Raw genomic sequence first — 17521 nt, forward strand, 5'->3', positions numbered from 1 at the left:
ATCAACAATATAGGTTCACCCTACGGCCTATGACCTCCTTCTCATGGGCTGTGACCAGGTTTTCCAGGGCCAGGCATGAATTCCCTCCTTGGAGCAAACCTCCAATGCAGCCCACAGCTGTCAGCTAGCGCGCTGTCAGTCATCACTTGGCACCACTGGACACGTATTTCCCAGTAGGTGAGGACTGCAGCTCATAGCACTCACAGCTGGGCAAGACCATTGATAGCTTTTATCCTCTGGCAGCTGGCTTTTCCTTCTGGCGTTCTATGAAAGCTAACCAGCAGGAAAAGAAACGTGGAGCTCACTTACAGCTTGATTTCTCGATGTCCTGCAACCAAAACGTGCGGTTCCTCAGTATAGGGGCATTGTCATCGAATCTGCATTTCCAGCTGCATCCCTAGAAGAGAGGGAATGTTAGGCCAGGGTTCTGAGTTTTCAGACAAGAGCAGGGACTAGGTCTTGTGGCTCCTACCTGTGTGCTGTGTGCCTTGACTAAGGACCCTCTATCCAGGCCTGAGTAAGAGGAGTCTCTTTTATGAAATGGGAGACTGGAATAGTTCTCTTGCTGCTATGATGGGCAATCATAGATGGAGAGTCAGGCATGTGGCAGATAGCTGTACACTCTGGCTGTAAACTCTGTGATTGATGCTGACTTTTAATTGGTATGGAGCCATATTTATATTTTCTTTTTTCTTTTCTTTTCTTTCTTTTTATCGTCTTTCTTTCTGCCTTTGATGGGCTAAGATAACTTCTGGCTTCAAGGTTCAAGTCTCTGTGAGTTACCAAGATATTCTATCCAGAGATGCTTGTGAATGGTGAGCCAGAGACAAAGCCCTCTGGGAAGGAAAAAAAATGTCCATGGCTGGTCAGTGTCCACCCAGGAGAGTGTCCATGGCTGGTCAGTTTCCACCCAGGAGAGTGTCCATGGCTGGTCAGTGTCCACCCAGGAGAGTGTCCATGGCTGGTCAGTTTCCACCCAGGAGAGTGTCCATGGCTGGTCAGTGTCCACCCAGGAGAGTGTCCATGGCTGGTCAGTTTCCACCCAGGAGAGTGTCCATGGCTGGTCAGTTTCCACCCAGGAGAGTGTCCATGGCTGGTCAGTGTCCACCCAGGAGAGTGTCCATGGCTGGTCAGTTTCCACCCAGGAGAGTGTCCATGGCTGGTCAGTGTCCACCCAGGAGAGTGTCCATGGCTGGTCAGTGTCCACCCAGGAGAGTGTCCATGGCTGGTCAGTGTCCGCCCAGGAGAGTGTCCATGGCTGGTCAGTGTCTGCCCAGGAGGATGTATATAGTTGTTCATATTCAGGAAAAAAAACTCCCTTAGATGGAACTCTCAAGATTTCCAATAATAAGCTGGATTCTCCTGTTCCGGACAAGAAGAGACTGTGGGATTTTTTGAATATGAATGCTAGAATCCCTCACTGCCTTTATTCCAAGAAAATTTCCAATATGTACTTAAACTCTTCTAGCTGTAGGAATCCTTACATCCCAGCCCAAACTGGAAAGGACCCCTGTCTGGGTTTTGTCTTGTTTTCATCTGCAAAGCCTGTCTTGCAGCCACAGGTGCAACGTACATGCACATTAACTGCTTGTCCAACAAGCTCATGAGCAAAGGGGAAGAAAATAATTTTAGGAAAAAAAAGTGAAGACTTCAAGAGGAGAGAGAGCTTTTTAAAGGTTCAGATTACTGTCTTGAAACATTCTCCGCCTCTGGAAAGGACCTGCAGAGGAATCCTTAGGCCTCTGTGTTCTCCCTTTTCTTCAGCTTTTGGTACCTCCTGCTGGTGAAATCCTGTGACCCAATTGACAAGAGATGCCAAACTAATAGAGAAATACTTGCAAGTTCAGAAAAGTCACAAGTACTCGAGTGTTAAGGGCCCCGAAGGACCACCCCATGAGTCATAGGACTATTTTATGATGTTTGGCTGTTTGGTTTTTAATGTTCTGTGACTTGAATACCCCATAGGATCCAGAGTTTTGTTTTGTTTTGTTTTGTTTTTAAAAAGATTTCTATGAAGACTAACACCGCAAATATTCCAAGAACAAAATGCTGAGTTATCTACCCCAAATATCCCAAGGTACATGTATTCCAAGGCCCAAACTGATGCCAAGCAGGGCATTCCTTCTCTTTGGTTGCACTTATCTACTTTTGAAGTGGTTATAATTTGTACTCGGAGCAGGATAACAATCTTTTCTCCACTTCAAATCATAGACTTTTAAATAGAAATGTGTGCAACAAATTTATTGAGCATGGGCTGTGTGCCAGATACTCAACAAGAAACTGGAGTGGATACAAGGAGTCAAAAGCCCTTCTCCCGAGAGGTACTCACCCTAGTGGGTGATAGCTGAGTGACTGTCACAAGAGTGGAGGGGTGCTTAGCTGACATGGCATCAGAACCTTTCCTGGTCTCCCGCCAGAGTTCAAATCTAGTATTAACTCTCTCTTGGCACCAAATACTTCACAGCATTCTCCGTCTCTGCGATTTTTACATTTCCCGCGCTTACCTATTCCATGCTTGTCTTTGTCATTTGTCCCTGGGCTTGCAGAGGGTCAAGGTGGAGAAGACACCGCTTTCTTACATTTAACAGAGCCTGATACATGTGTGTGCTCAAATATTTGTTCAAAGAATGAGTCAGCCTGAGAGAAGGAAATTACAGTTCTGTTAGTGGAACACCAGGAAGCCCCAGAGGAGGTCTGACACTGGATTGACTTTCAGCTTTGAAAGATGAAGAGAGGTGCCCAGTGGAGAATAAGAACACATCAAGGCCACGAGTATTGAGCATCATGGGGTGGGGGACATAGTTGCTGTTTACGAGGAAGTGTGAACAGGAGGCGAAACTGAGGCCTAGACTATAATTTGAAGATTTGTTGGAGGAGAATGCCGCTTCTTGGTTCCCGGCCCCCTGGCTATCTTAGACCCAAAATAGTCACACAGAAACTATATTATTTAAATCACGGCTTGGCCCATTAGCTCTAGATTCTTATTGGCTAACTCTTAAAAATTAATTTACATATTAATTTATCCCATCTCCATCAATCTGTGTATCACCACATGGCAGTGGCTTCCCAGCAAAGTTTCGGCATGTCTGACTCTGGTGGCAGCTCCATGGCATTTCTCTGACTCTGCCTTTCTTTCTCCCAGCATTCATCCTAGCTTTCCCTGCCTACCTATGTTCTGCCTTGCTATAGGCTCAAAGCAGTTTCTTTATTCATTAATGGTAATCACAGCACACAGAGGGGACTCTCCCACATCAGAAGATCTTGAGTATTTTCAGATTTGGGTTAACTCCAGAGAGGGCAAAAAATTAAAACAGAAGAGAGAAGTTAAATTCTGTGATGATGGCAAGAAATACCCATTTTTTTCCTGTTACTAATATTATTTTTAATGCTTAAAAATTTGAATGCCAGCTGTGAGTTTGTGGGGTTTTTTTCTCTGCGCCTCCCCCATTTCCACGTTTAGCGCTGTGTTTACCTATCGACAAACCCTCACGGTGTTTGCCCATTACTAATTTCAGCCAGAAGCTTCAGCTGTGGGTTCATACCCAGGATACTACTGTGGTTTGGAGGAGTCCCACCCCTCTCACAAAAGACTGTGTGTTAAGCCCAAGGCCCCAAGTCCAGTGTTGTGGATGCTTTGGAACTGTAAGACTTAGTGAAAGGTCCTTAAGTCCCTGGGGTGACTTTTCTGACCTCAGCCTATCTAAATCATTTTGTTTCCTGGCTCCTATCTTGAGCAGCTTACTCTGCCATGTACACAGAAAACGTTCACTCGCTAGAGGAAAAAAAGCAAGAGGGGCCAGCAAGTCAATGACTCCGAAGCAAACTTGCTTCTCTAGAAAAAGAAAAAGTGAGAACTAAGGCTACTGCCATCTATGGAAAAATCTAAGTAATTAAGTAATTAAAAATTAAGTAATCCCCAATACTGTTTTAGCTGTCAGATGAGTGTACATACATTTATGAACATGTTTGAAAGACTTTAGAAAAAGAAAAGAAGCTCATTGTCTCTGGTATTTTTTATGTAAACCTAGCTAACATAGATATTATATAGCTGATACTTATAGCTTACTTTAAAAATTTTTAAATACCTCCATGTTTTGGAGAGGCTGTTTTTCTTTTCGTGTGTGTGTGTGTGTGTGTGTGTGTGTGTGTGCTGTGTGTGTGTGTGTGTGTGTGTGTGTGTGTGTGTGTGTGTGTGTGTATGTATGTATTTGGTTCTACCTGAACATTTCTATAAAATGACATTTTTCTAAGAAGAAGCAGCAATATCTTTTTTGGATATTATTACTCCTTTGGAAGCCAATGATTTGTGTCGAAGGCATCTCTGTCTATATTATTTACCCTGAATGGAATGAGATTGACTGGAAGTTCTGCCTCCAAGGAAATAGCAAAGCTCTGATTCATACTCATTTGTACTTTCCAAGTTAATTCTCTTATCAGATTTCCTTTTATTTCCTGCTGGGGCAATGTGAGCGAGATTGGATGGAAGCAAAATATCTGCTGTATATCCTTTCAAATTTACGATTAAGAAGGTCACATATACATTTTTAAACAGACTCCTTTTTGATAATGAATGAAGAATAAAATTGTGAAATGTCATCAGCTACAAAATTATTCGTTTTTCTTTTCACTGGTCTTTTCTTTGCCAGTTAATTGTCTAATGGTGACGAGAGAGGGCCAGGCTGAGCCAGGCTGTATTTCTTGTCTCTCTTTTGACCACCTGGAGTAGTTTCAGTTGTGCACCATCTCTGCCTGTGACCAAACCATTAACGACCCCAAACAAAATGTGTTCCTTACCTTGAGTGCAGTTCCTTCCCCAGGCCAGTTTTCAAGAACAAATAAATGAAGAATTCCACTTTAGGCCACATTGATCTTCAAATTATGGCCAAATGAGGACTCTAAAAGCTACCGTCTTCTCTGTTCAGATTCCCCATGTCTTTTTCTCTGTCATGCTTTCTACTGCTGGACTGTGCTCTGCAGGGACTCCATTGGAAGAGTCCTGTGACACTTGGAGCTTTTAATTAAGTTCAGTTAATGAGAACTGCTATAGGAAGTCAGAGCATGGGGAAAGGGGAATTGGAGTATTGAGGCCTGTAATAATATATGTATGTATGTATGTATGTATAGATAGATAGATAGATAGATAGATAGATAGATAGATAGATAGATAGATAAATCTTGCCTGCAGACCAGTAGTAAAGCTAAAGCCAATAGAGGTCAGGCAATGGTGACACACACTTTTAATCCCAGAATTTGGGAGACAGAGGCAGATGGATCTCTGTGAGTTCAAGACTACCCTGGGCTACACGATATCAATGCAAAAATAAATCCAGGTAGTGGTTGCTCACACCTTTAATCCCAGTCCTAGGGAGTCACACGCCTTTAATGTCAGCACTAGAGGGAATATAAATAAGAGAAGAGAGAGGCTTAGTCTGCTTAGTTTTGTAGTCATCTAGCCTTGGTGGAGGTAAGACTTCTCTAGTGGCTTGGCTGCTTTGCTTATCTGGCTTTTGGGTTGAACCCCAATTTCTGTCTCTGGGATTTTATTACTTCTGCTACAGTGGCCAATGATTTCCTCTCTGTGTGCCCATCTAGGACTGACCAGATCCTCTCTGTGTGCTCATCTATGACTGACCAGATCCTTCAAGAGAAAAGTTCTACCCATCTGGTTTTCTCTTTTCAACTCTCTCCTTAGGGCTTCTGATTATGGCTTCCTCTGATTATCCCTCTGGGCTCCTAAGTGGGAAACAAGGTGTCTTGTCTCAGTTCTATATCATCTTGCTGCCCCTATGACCTTTTTAATAGTCCTTTCATGAATAAATGCAAGTGGAGACTGCTTTTTCATTCCCAGCCACACAGATCTGAAACTATATTAATTGCAATAGTATTTGGCCTATTAGCTCAGGATTCTTATTAACTAACTCTTATATTTTAAATTAACCCATCTCTATCAATCTGTGTATCATTACAAGGCTGTGACTTACCAGAAAGTTTCCAGTGTGTCCTCCTTCAGCAGCTATATGCCATCTGCCTCCTTCGGCAACTACAAGGCATCTCTTTGACTCTACCTACTTTCCTTATATATATTTTCCAGCATGGCTATATCCTGACTTGCCATAGACCAAAGCAGCTTCTTTATTAACCAATGGCAATAAAACATACTCACAGCATACAGAGGGGAATCCCACGTCAAATAAAGACTTCTGAAATTATATTCACTTAAAGGTACCATCTGTCATTCTCTGTAATCTGCACTTACACATTAGACCCGTGTTCTTAAGAGAAAGCTGTCAGTTGGGAGTTGGACAGAGATAAACTCTTCTAACATACTTTTCTATCCAGATTTATCCTTTTCTTTAGTGCTTCTTGTGGCAAGGAGATCATTAACTCTTGACATGACCTAGCCATTATTGGGAACATTGTTCCTATGTTACATTTAAAAATTAACCTCTTTAGGATGTCTGTTCTTTCTTCACTGGAACAAGAATAATAAAGACTAAGGTTCAAGCCAAGTTCTGTGAAGACTGGAGCAATAGACTCAGAAAATTTTATCCTTAAAATACATATTTAGACCATAGATTTGCATCTCATAAGAACAGGACAACTATATTTAGATATAGTGCAAACCTGGAGGACCGCATGGAAGAAGGGTCATCATATTTTTATCACTTATGAAATACCTAAGCCCCATCAGTTGAAATTTAAGTGAAATAGATTTTTTAATCCATAAGGAAAGAAGCCTTTGACCTTTTTATTCCCCAGTGAGGAATCAAAGTTGTTGTGTCTTGATATAATTAAAAGACAGAATCCCACTGTGGGACTGCTGAGGAGGGTGCTGAGACCTTAGAATATGGTTGGCTGAGTCAGCAAAGATTTAAAAGCAACCTCCATGTGCTCACTGTCCTCTAAGTGCCAGGCACTGTTCTCCGTGTATTGTATGTTCTACCTCATTGAATCTGTGTGACTATATGAGTCTCATCCCGCTATTTGGTGCAATGCGTAGACAAGTTCAGCATAGACAGAGATGAATAAACCTGCCCCAGGCAGCAGAGGTAGGCTATACACACATGCACATGTCTGCTTAGAGTCAAAGGAGGTGTAGCCTCAGTGGTTGGGGTCAGGACAACTAGGGGACCTTGGTGGCTATATACCAGTCCTGCATCTAGACTTCTGGGTGCTGTCTTACATCTTTGAGTGATTTGGATTCACACCAAACTTTAAGAAATGCTTCTCTACAGTATTGTTATTAGAAATGTCTCTCTGGTTCTCTGGGACTGCTGCTTCTATAAGAATGTTTATGAATCAAGCCCAACTTTGGCTTTTCTTTATTTGAGCTAAAAGACTCACCCTCAACAACCACCAACCCCACTTCAGTCTGCGGCTGTGTGGTGAATTCTTTTATTATTCAATCACTGAGGAAGGCCATACTGTGTCTCTTATGAAATAGCTAAGCCCTATCAGTTGAAATCCAAGTCAACTACATCTTTAAGTCCATAAAAGAAGTCTTTGACCTTTTAGCTCCCTAGGGAGGAATAAAAATCTCGGTTGCTTGGTGTAATTCAAAGAGAGATAGAATTCCACAGTGGGACTTTTGGAGGGGGAGGGTGTTTAGAGGAATGAAAACAGAGAGGCCAGTCTGAACTTTCTTCCCTCCATAAAGAAAGTGAGGGAAGCATCATTATAGAGCCTCATTGATTTCTCATTATGAACTGAAATATATAACATGCTCATTGTTAAGGTAAAAACAACTACTCAATGAAAATGATTTCTGGTTTCAGGAAGGCTTGTGTTTACTTGACCCTGACATTGGAGAGCCTGCCTTGCTTCTGCTTATGTTGAATGAACTAAATATGGTGTTGAGAGTAAGGGATGGGGAAAGAGAGCAGCCTACCTTCCCAGTCCTCTAATGCAACTAGAACCATCTGACTGTGATTTTTCCCTTGCACATGTCCCAAAGGAAGCTGGCTAAGAAGCAGAAGGAGACACAGAGCGGAGCCCAGAGGGAGATGGGCCCCGTGGCCTCAGCTGACAAGCCCACCACCAAGCTCAGCACCAACCGCAATGATGAAGGCTTCTCCTCCAGTTCTCAGGATGTTAATGGATTCAGTAAGTCGAGTCAACTAAGGTGAATGGAGTATCAGTGGTCGCTTTTGGTCCTGGTGCCTCTCCTGTGTATCACTCACAGTGACTAAGTCCAGTAAACTGTGGGATCAGAATGTTCTCATGGGATATCAGAGAGGAAAGGTCTTCTCCCTGACAAAGCTTTGGAGTAGCCCAACCAGATGTAAAAAAAGAATATGGGACCAGGGAGGGGGTCCAGCCAACACGCCACATGTGCATGAAGTTTGGATCCCCAGTACCCAAAGAAAATGTTTTGGATGGCATGTGCCAATAAGCTCAGCACTGGGGATATGGAGACAGAAGGACTCTCTTGAGCTTGCTGGATAGCCAGTCTAGCCAAATCAGTGAGTTCCAAGTTCAGTGAGAAGCCCTGCCTCGAGAAAAAAGGTAGGGAGTGATTAGGGTAGTTACAAAATACCAACTGCTGATGTCCATATATATATATATATATATATATATATATATATATATATACACACACACACATATATATATATACACAGACACACACACAACCTGTATACACAAGCACACACATGCAAATACATGTGAGCGTACACATACACATAAACCACATATCTAAAAAAGAGAAAAAGACAGAATCTATGCCTAAACAGATGGAAAGGGAACAAGTTATCTTAAATAGAGACAGGTAGTTAAAAATAATAATAGTGACAAAGAAGGAGGAGGATTGTGACCTTAAGGCAAAAAGCACACTATACTGAATTTAGTAGCTGACAATTTTTAAAACTATTTCGTATTTACTTTGTAAGGTAGATGAGTCATGGAATGCTTCTCTCTGTGTCCCTAATATTTAAGAAACAATCTCTAAACTCCCAAGGCTGCTGAGTTCCATGTACCTACTAGAAGCTGTGCCTCCTGAGTCCTAAACAGTTCTTAGGTCAAAACTATCTTCATTTTCATGTAGAATTATTAAGGCATCCTTGGCTAATATAAGTAGTTTAGGTTCCACAGCTGACTCATCCAAAGGAGGACTTTGAGGCTGGGTAGTTATAAGCCGAGTTTAGTGGCCAGGATTGAAAAAGCTGCCTTCCCCCTCTGCCCCCCGAAAAAACTGCCTTTTGTTCTGATCTTTCAACCATGCTATAAGCTAGTTCTTTCCTGGATTTAATAATAAGATAATTATTTTCACTATATATCTTATACATTATAGACAGAAGGAACCGCATTTTATGATGATCACTTTAGATATGGTCTGTCTGGAGGATATGGAGCCATAAGAACATGAAAGAATAAAGGAAACCAATATATATATATATATATATATATATATATATATATCACACCGTCTTTGATGCAGACACTCTTGTTTCATTTCCGCCATAATCCTACAAGATACTTAGTGTTGCAGATCCTATTTCATTGGTAAGATATGTTTGTCTCAGCTTCCTAGTGCTACACAGATCATTTCTCATGGATCTAAGTCCCCTAAGCTGGTATGAAGCAAAAAAAAAAAAAAAAACTTGGAAGGTTTTCCAAACAAAATCTCCTTGTGGATGAGATATAGGGCAGAGACTCAAGGCTGTGGATTTTATACCATCATCCAGGTAGTTCTTAGAGAACCCTTTAGGAACTTCCTCAAGGAAGGCAATTATGATTTTCAAATATAGATGTGCTGTCTTTGGTCTAAACCTACCCTCCCCCCAAAAAAGGCTGAGGGAAAAGGGATACTCAATTTTTTTACCCGCATTCACCAACTGGTCACATTTTTCAATACTGGCATCTGGTTGCACTCTCTCTCACTAAACCCAATCTTCTGAGCTATTTAGAAATAAAGTTGAAGTTTTTGGAACATTCTACCTGTAGAGATTTGGGTATGTGGATTCCTAGAGTGTAAAACAGCTCTTCAACACACCTCAATAAAATTAATCTTCATTAAGAAGTGTGAATTGATCCAGTGATATCAACGATGTTCATCTGCAATTAAAGATCTCTTGCATCCCCAGAATATTCCGCTTCCTTCACTGTAGGTCAGGATCCAGACAAGGAGCTCATATTCCATTTGGTTTGTTCTGTCAGCCTTCCAATAGTCCCATGACTTTATTTTCTTGGGAATTTTACATTTTCCAAAGTCTGATGTGGTAGTTCCATAAAATGGTCTACATGCCAGAGCTCTCTGATTTACCATCAAATTTCATTTAGGCTAATAATATTGGGAAAAGATGGTGGTATTATTTACTGCACTAGACTTTATAAACAGCCACATGATATCATTCTGCCCCATTGACAATGCCAAGTTTGAATACCTCTTAAAGTTGGATAATGGCTTTTACAATAAAAATCTAAAAATATACTGATGGTCTTACCAACAGATATTTAATTTTTGCTTCTTCTTAGCGATGAGAAGCAATCTGTGATCTGCTTTATCCTACACACAGTTTTTTCCTCCCTTAATCTGGGTGAATTGCCTAAATCATGTATTTCCTGGAGATTCAAAAAGAATAGGCAGACAGAGAGCTAGAAAGGCACAGAGGAGCTGCCTAGGAAATAGACATAGCACGTCCTTGAAGAAAAGTTGATCCCGAGTTGTCTCTGTCCCTTCTACTTTGAGAATTGCAAGTTTTTCTTGAAATTGGCCCTAGTGTTACTTACCCAGACCAAAACTCTCCTGTATAGCCCAGCCTCATTTGCACACTTATTTTCTTGTTATAAAAACGTCCTGGAAAGGCATCAGATGCCGAAATATTATGGTCCAAGAAGCTTGACAATCACTGTGACCCTGAAATTGCAGGTATTTAATCTCAAGCTTGCTACTCACATGGGAAAACAACGTAGGTCACACTGATTTCTTGGATTTCAAAGAGATATATCACCACTGTTTGCACTGTGGACAAAAAGTTAGATCCTGGAGATAAAAATACTGAAGACTGGGTGGATTCTTCACTAAAGAGAAAGAGGAAGAACATTCAGTGGAAATCTGATGAGGCATTTTAAAGATCAAGGATAGTCTTCCCAAACAATTCAATGTGTATGGTGTCCATATTTTATATTTGAATACACATGCATATATAAAGCCATATGTGCTCCTATGTACCCGTGTATACATATTTATTTTAATGATATTCCTTTTTAAAAGACAGAAAAAAACAACTTTCAACTGACTGGTTATATTTAATTATTATGAAATCTTGCATTTGTTATAATCACTGAATATTTTATATTCTTTCTAGACATCTAGCATCTAGGGCTGCAGCTGTAAACACACTCTGGAGATTTTTTTATTTTTCTGAATGCCCTAAAATGCATCAGGTAACTTTTAAAATGCCCTATGGAACCACTGGGATGAGATTTGAAGGGGAAAATTTAAGTAATGCTTACACTGGAGATGTAGAAATTGCTTCTAAAATCACCCTGATGTATGTAAAATTGAATCTATTTTCGTGACATTAGGGAAGTGGCTGTCTGGCTTCTGAATCGGCATCTTTAAGAGCAACTGAGATTATGTGCAAATTTTGAGGCAGCATTGAGAGAGGGAGGGCAGGAGAATGGTTGTTATATCGGATAAGATTGTAGAAGGACATGCTTTGGGCAATTATTTCATTATTGAGCAGGTGGGCCCTAGCTTTATTCAAATTCTGCGTCATCCTGCTTAGGTCTGTTTTCTGGCCTTATCTATTACCAGTGACTGCTATGTTTGGCAACATCTATTCAGTCAAGCCTCTCAATATTGTATAGGAACAATGACCTCTGGGACAGCAGGGTGACAGGGTTCTGCCAGATAGGGGCTGTTGTTTTGAGTGCTTAGGCATTCTTTTAAAAGCAGTGCATGGAACATTTCAAGGACAAACAATGCACATTGTTTTCCATTTAAAGAAAAGCTGGCTTTTATTAGGTAATCTGATTGTGATCTTGGCTGCCTTGAGTACTTGTAATTTTTTTTCCTGTGATCTTTAGCTCACTGGGATTGCTTTCTGGGGCTTTCTTCAAGTACCTGCCTTATATATCATGCTTACATCTGCTTCATCTCGTGTATTTGCATGTCTTCTCCTGGCTCATTTTCAGACTAAATAAAAAGCTTCAAAACAAATCACAGTTGTATCCTTCTAATGCGGGAGCTTAGCTGTTCACCTTTCTCATAGTGCACTTGGGCATCCTTGTTCACTGGCTACCATTGAGTGCACTCCCATGGAGCTAGAGTTACAGGAAATTGTGAACCACCTAATGTGGACACTGGGAATCAAACCCAGGTCCTTTGGAAGAGGAGCAAGCAAGAGCTTTTAACCACTGATCCATCTCTCCAGACTCCAGATAAATATTTCTATTAATGCAATACATTTCAACAGTAGACCCTTATTTCCGTGTCAAAAATAATATAGGTTTTCTATGTTATCTATTCTTCATATGGGGAAACTGAGGTATAGAGTACATGGTCTTTGACAGGTCATAATCTGGACACATTTTCCTTGTATCAGTTAAAGCCTAAACACCTAGTTCTACCAAGAATTTAGGGAAATAGCCAACAAGAGCACCCTTGATAAAAACAATAGTAAAAAAAATTAATATTAGAAAATTAGAAATAAAAAGAATAAAGTCAAGTCAATGAAACATTTCATATAATTTATATCATAAGTGAATCTAAATATGCAGGCTAGATCATATTAAAATCACTAGACATTAGACCATTAAGTGCACTGCTAAATCAGAAGCAAGCTGAGAAAAATAGTAATAAATTAGGAACACACCTCACGAATAAATATTTTTCAGAATGTACTTATCGCAGTATCTTTTATGTGTGGATGCAGATGTGTATGTGTGTGCAGGTGCCTGCAGCAGTGACTAACTTTTACATAGCGATCTATCTCTTGACTTCCTGGTAGCAAACACTCGAAGAAGGCAACTTGGAGGAGTACCTACTATGCACTGGATCTTTTGTTTTTTGTAAATTATTGTCAAACCTCCTCAGAAGTATGTGATTTCTATATTACCTTCATTTTGAAAATGAAGACACCAGGTTTGGGGTAGCTAAAGTAAACAAGCCCAAAGTCACAGAGCACTAAATAGTAGACTTAAAATTTGGCGCCAAATAGGGTTACCCACCCTCAAATCAGAGTCATTCACTGTAGCTTAGCGATTGCCAGCTCCACTGAGTAAGCTTTTTGGTACTGGCAGAGACAGACAGTGCTGTTTCCCAGTGACACGGTGGGTAAATTTTCTACCAGGTGAACAAAAGCTGCCACCACCTCTCTGTAGAAAACAGAGGACTATGTCTGGGTACTGCAATGGAACCAGGTTGTCACGAGGTGCTGGCCAGCCTTGTAGGAACCCTGTCCTGATAATATGTATATAACTGAACCCACTTGACAGTAAACTGATACATTTATATATTAAAACGTCTTCCTAAAATTCTTTGAAGAATCGTTAAAGAAATCGACATCCAGAAGCACGCATTCCCCTTTGCAAGCTGGACATTTTTGTCTTTAATCTTTATCAATCCCTCTACCGTGAAGCTGGGTAGAAAAGAAAAAATACAAAGCAAAATAACCCTGCAGAGTAGGAGGACAGTGCCTCCTCCCATCTCCTCTATTCATCCAAACTCCTGCTGCAGATGCACCTGCCCAGTAGCTACTCGCACAAACAGGTTCTGTACAAATTGTCCCTCTAGGAGATTCCGAGGAAGGCAAGACTTTAGATCAGTGGTCTCATCCTCATTATTGCCGAGCTGGTGCAATCTGCAAGAAGACAGAGAAATAAATGAACAGGAATGGCTTCTGGCCCCTGACTCACCACGGGGCAAGAAAACAGAGGTCCAGATAATGTGCACCTTTGTTGTGTGGCTTTGTGCTAAAGCAACCTGCACAAAGAACTCCAGGACTCTTCCCCCCGTCTTTGTGATCAAAATACACTTACAAGTACATTTCAAGAACAAAAATGTGCATTGTTTTCCAGCTAAAGAAACACTTCCCTTTCTTCAGTAATCTGATTTTGATCTCACTGGCTTGCATATTGATAATTCTTCCCCTTTGATTGTTTGTTCCTTTTCCGGATGTTTCTTCGGGTGCTGTCCTTGTATATTGTGCTTATGTCTTCTTCATCTTATGTATTCATGTGTCATCTTCTCCTGGTTCATTTCAGTCCAAGCAGAAATGCTTCAGGGGCTGTTTTCTTCTGATGATGAGAGTAGCCCCTAAAGCCTGAGGCATGTCCCTGTCACTCGACAGACAGAACTCATAAAAGGATTTCTTTGGGCTCAAGTCAGTGAATGCTGAAGTTTGATTCTCTCACAGAATGGTTGAGCAGAGATGGGGCTGGCAAGAGGAAGCACTAGGCAAATGCAGCCTGACTTACTTTAGAAATAGGGCATTGGGAAGATAGATGCGGACTTTAAAATGTACCAGGGGTTGGAGAGGACTGTGGTGAACTCCTTGGGAAGGTGAGCCAACCACAGATGGACTTGGTATGTGATGCTGATGACTGCTTCCTCCATTGAGGACGTTATCTGGGTCTGTTTTGTTTTTGCTGAATTAATTTTGTGTATTATTGTGTATTTAGTCCCAAGCAGCATAGCTAGGATTATATTATATGCTGGTATTATAAACAACATCACTATAGCATAAAATCCTAAGCATGATTCCTGGGTCCTTTGTAAGAATACACTCTGGCCATTGCCCAAATCTCTGCCCATCAGATACTCATTGACAATTTATTTATATAAATGAATCAATCAATGGGTAAATGATGGAATTACGATTCATACTAAGATTTCTCTAATTCCAGAACCTCACACTTTTCTCAGAGTAAATTTCATCTTCTATGAGTCTAAAATCTGTCACTATAATTTCAACTCGTTTATTTCTTTTTTTTTTTCACCTATGTACCAATCAGTAGCCCAGCGCTGGCTTTGTCTGCCCTCTGGTGTTGGATAGGGTAATGGAATCAATCTGTTTCTGTGGCACCCACCTCCACCCCATCTATTTAACTATTACACTGAAGTTTCACACAGCCAGGTCCTTCTCACGCACTTAATAGCCCCACTTCAGTTGTCAGGCTTCAGTAGAGTACACATCCCCATTTGTCATCTGCTCAAAACCTCAATTGGCCCTTTTATTTGACCTGTGCTCATGGAGTAGAGTTCCCAAGAGAACCAGGACACTCTAGCCCAGGCTAGGCCTTCAGAGAGCTGTCCTCATCCTCACTCTGGATTCCAAACTGACATTCAGAGTATACTGCTTATATTTGAATTAATGTCCAAGTACCTATCACAATCCTGCCTATTGTAGATACCATTGTTTCCTTCAGAACTGGCACATCTGGCCTGTGTGAAAATGACTTTCCAGACCTGAAAGGAGAAAGGATTTGATGTCTTATTTATGCCAAAGCCACCAAGTTATGTGTTACTTCCAACTGTGTCGCCACTGACATCATTTACTCTTCCAGGTCTCTAGTCTCAAAAAGGAAAAATTTTGTTCATATTTATGGTCATAGTTATCCCTGTTCAAGAATTAATGATATTGTGGCTGGAGAAATTACTTAGGGGCTCAAAACACTTACTGTTCTTGCAGAGGACCTGGGTTCAATTCCGAATACCCACACGGTGTCTCACAATCATCATTGGCTCCAGTTTCACGGGATCCAATGCCTTCTTTTGGCCTCTGTGGGCACCAGACACACCTACACTGCATAAAAATTGCATGTAGGTAAAAGACTCATACACATTAAATAAAACTAAATCAATCTTTTAAAAATAGTTAATGATATCCCTATTTCAATGCAGAATACTTAATATCATATTTATTAGCATCATTAGCATATTGAGAGGATTGAATACATATCGTAAACTGATGATTTAAAGATGAGGAAAAAGAGCCGGGCGGTGGTGGCGCACGCCTTTAATCCCAGCACTCGGGAGGCAGAGGCAGGCGGATCTCTGAGTTCGAGGCCAGCCTGGTCTACAAGAGCTAGCTCCAGGACAGGCTCCAAAGCCACAGAGAAACCCTGTCTCGAAAAACCAAAAAAAAAAAAAAAAAAAAAAAAAATGAGGAAAAAGAGACTTAAATAGAAATAAGCAGAGGTCCTGAAGCTTTGTAGCTTTAAATGTAAGTGTTAGACCTAAAACCTGGATCTGTCTGATACCTCTATCCCCATAGGGAAAAACACTCTTTTATACTGCCTTATAGAGGATTGGCATTATTATTGACATTTATAGACAAAGACACCTAAGCTTATTCTAACTGTATAGAAGTCCACTGCGCTGTATAGAGTTTGGGTCTGGTTAGCATGCGATGTTTGTTTTTATTTATTTGCAAGTTTGTAAAGAAAAGGAAAGAAACTCAGATCCAAAGACATTGAGACATCCATTGAAAGCAGCGTGTCCCAAAGCCCTGTCTCCAAATGAGCACAATCAGCAGGGTTAGTGCTTAGGGATAAACACGCTCAATATTGTCTTTCAGGTAATCCCAATGAAGTTCAAGTTTAAAAGTCACTAGCTCAAGGTAAAGCCAAGGTCTGTCAGACTCCGGAGCTTGCGCGCCTCATTTGCTAAGTTGTCTCTGATATTAACAGAGTTACAGGTTCACTAGGTGGAAGCCTCTGACTGCTCTTCTCCCCGGAGTGGCTGTTTCAAGAGGACATTGCTGTCAGAAGTATTTGACCTGAAGGCTGCTAGCACGTGTCAATACGACTGAGGATCCACCTGTCAAGGGTTATCTCTCAACCATGTGGGATTTTCTTCTCCTTTTGCCTGAGAAGTGAACAAGCTAAGAGTCAGGATGGAAGGAACGGAAATTTCCAAGGTGAAGCAATGATGAGTCACACCGTAAAAGGCAAGAGCTCAACTGAGCCTCACGAAGAGGAATGCAAAAAAAGAAGTGCAAAAATTCTGTTTGCAGGAACAATTATCTTTTCTGGTTGCTCCGGGATTAAATTGAATCTGGGAGAAGAATTGAATGTTACAAGCTTGCCACCTCCAGTTTTATTGAATATTTTACAGGGATTATTGAATATTTTGCAATCATCCACTTGACTGACAGATAAAGGACGTGCTTATTAAACTCCTGGAAATGCAGAGTTGTGTGGAATTGTTTGCTCTTTGGAAGAGAGAAATGGGAATGTAAGTGGCCCTTAAGAAAGTGAACAAATTGTCCATCACAAACACTAAGGAGTTAGATTGTGGCAGATTGCTCAGAAGAATTTTGAACAAAAATGAATGTAGCACAATAAACAGTAAAAATTAAGAAGTGTCTAAGATTCCACCTGATCCAGCCTTCTCTTATTAGAAATGGAGAATTTGGTCCTCGGGGTGGTTTCTAAAGATCATTCATTAAGTCACTGATGGAATTAAGAGTAGCTTGGGGACTGGTTTAGCTCCTTTTTTACAGTTTCCTTCACAGGGTTAAAATGCTATGTATACTGTATAGTCATTAGTGGTTTGTCTTCTAGTAGTTTC

General features: G+C 40.9%; 1 protein-coding gene across 1 annotated transcript in view; it reads left to right on the forward strand.

The window, feature by feature from the left end:
- The window catches only part of Ptprt (protein tyrosine phosphatase receptor type T), a 784117-nt gene that overhangs the window by 658455 nt on the left and 108141 nt on the right, over positions 1-17521 (forward strand). The window contains exon 16 of the mRNA XM_042055120.1: positions 7955-8103. Coding sequence (XP_041911054.1) covers positions 7955-8103 — 149 coding nt within the window. The remainder of the gene's footprint in view (positions 1-7954; positions 8104-17521) is intronic.

This window comes from Arvicola amphibius, chromosome 5 (genome assembly GCF_903992535.2).
Source record: "Arvicola amphibius chromosome 5, mArvAmp1.2, whole genome shotgun sequence".
Taxonomy (NCBI): Eukaryota; Metazoa; Chordata; class Mammalia; order Rodentia; family Cricetidae; genus Arvicola; species Arvicola amphibius.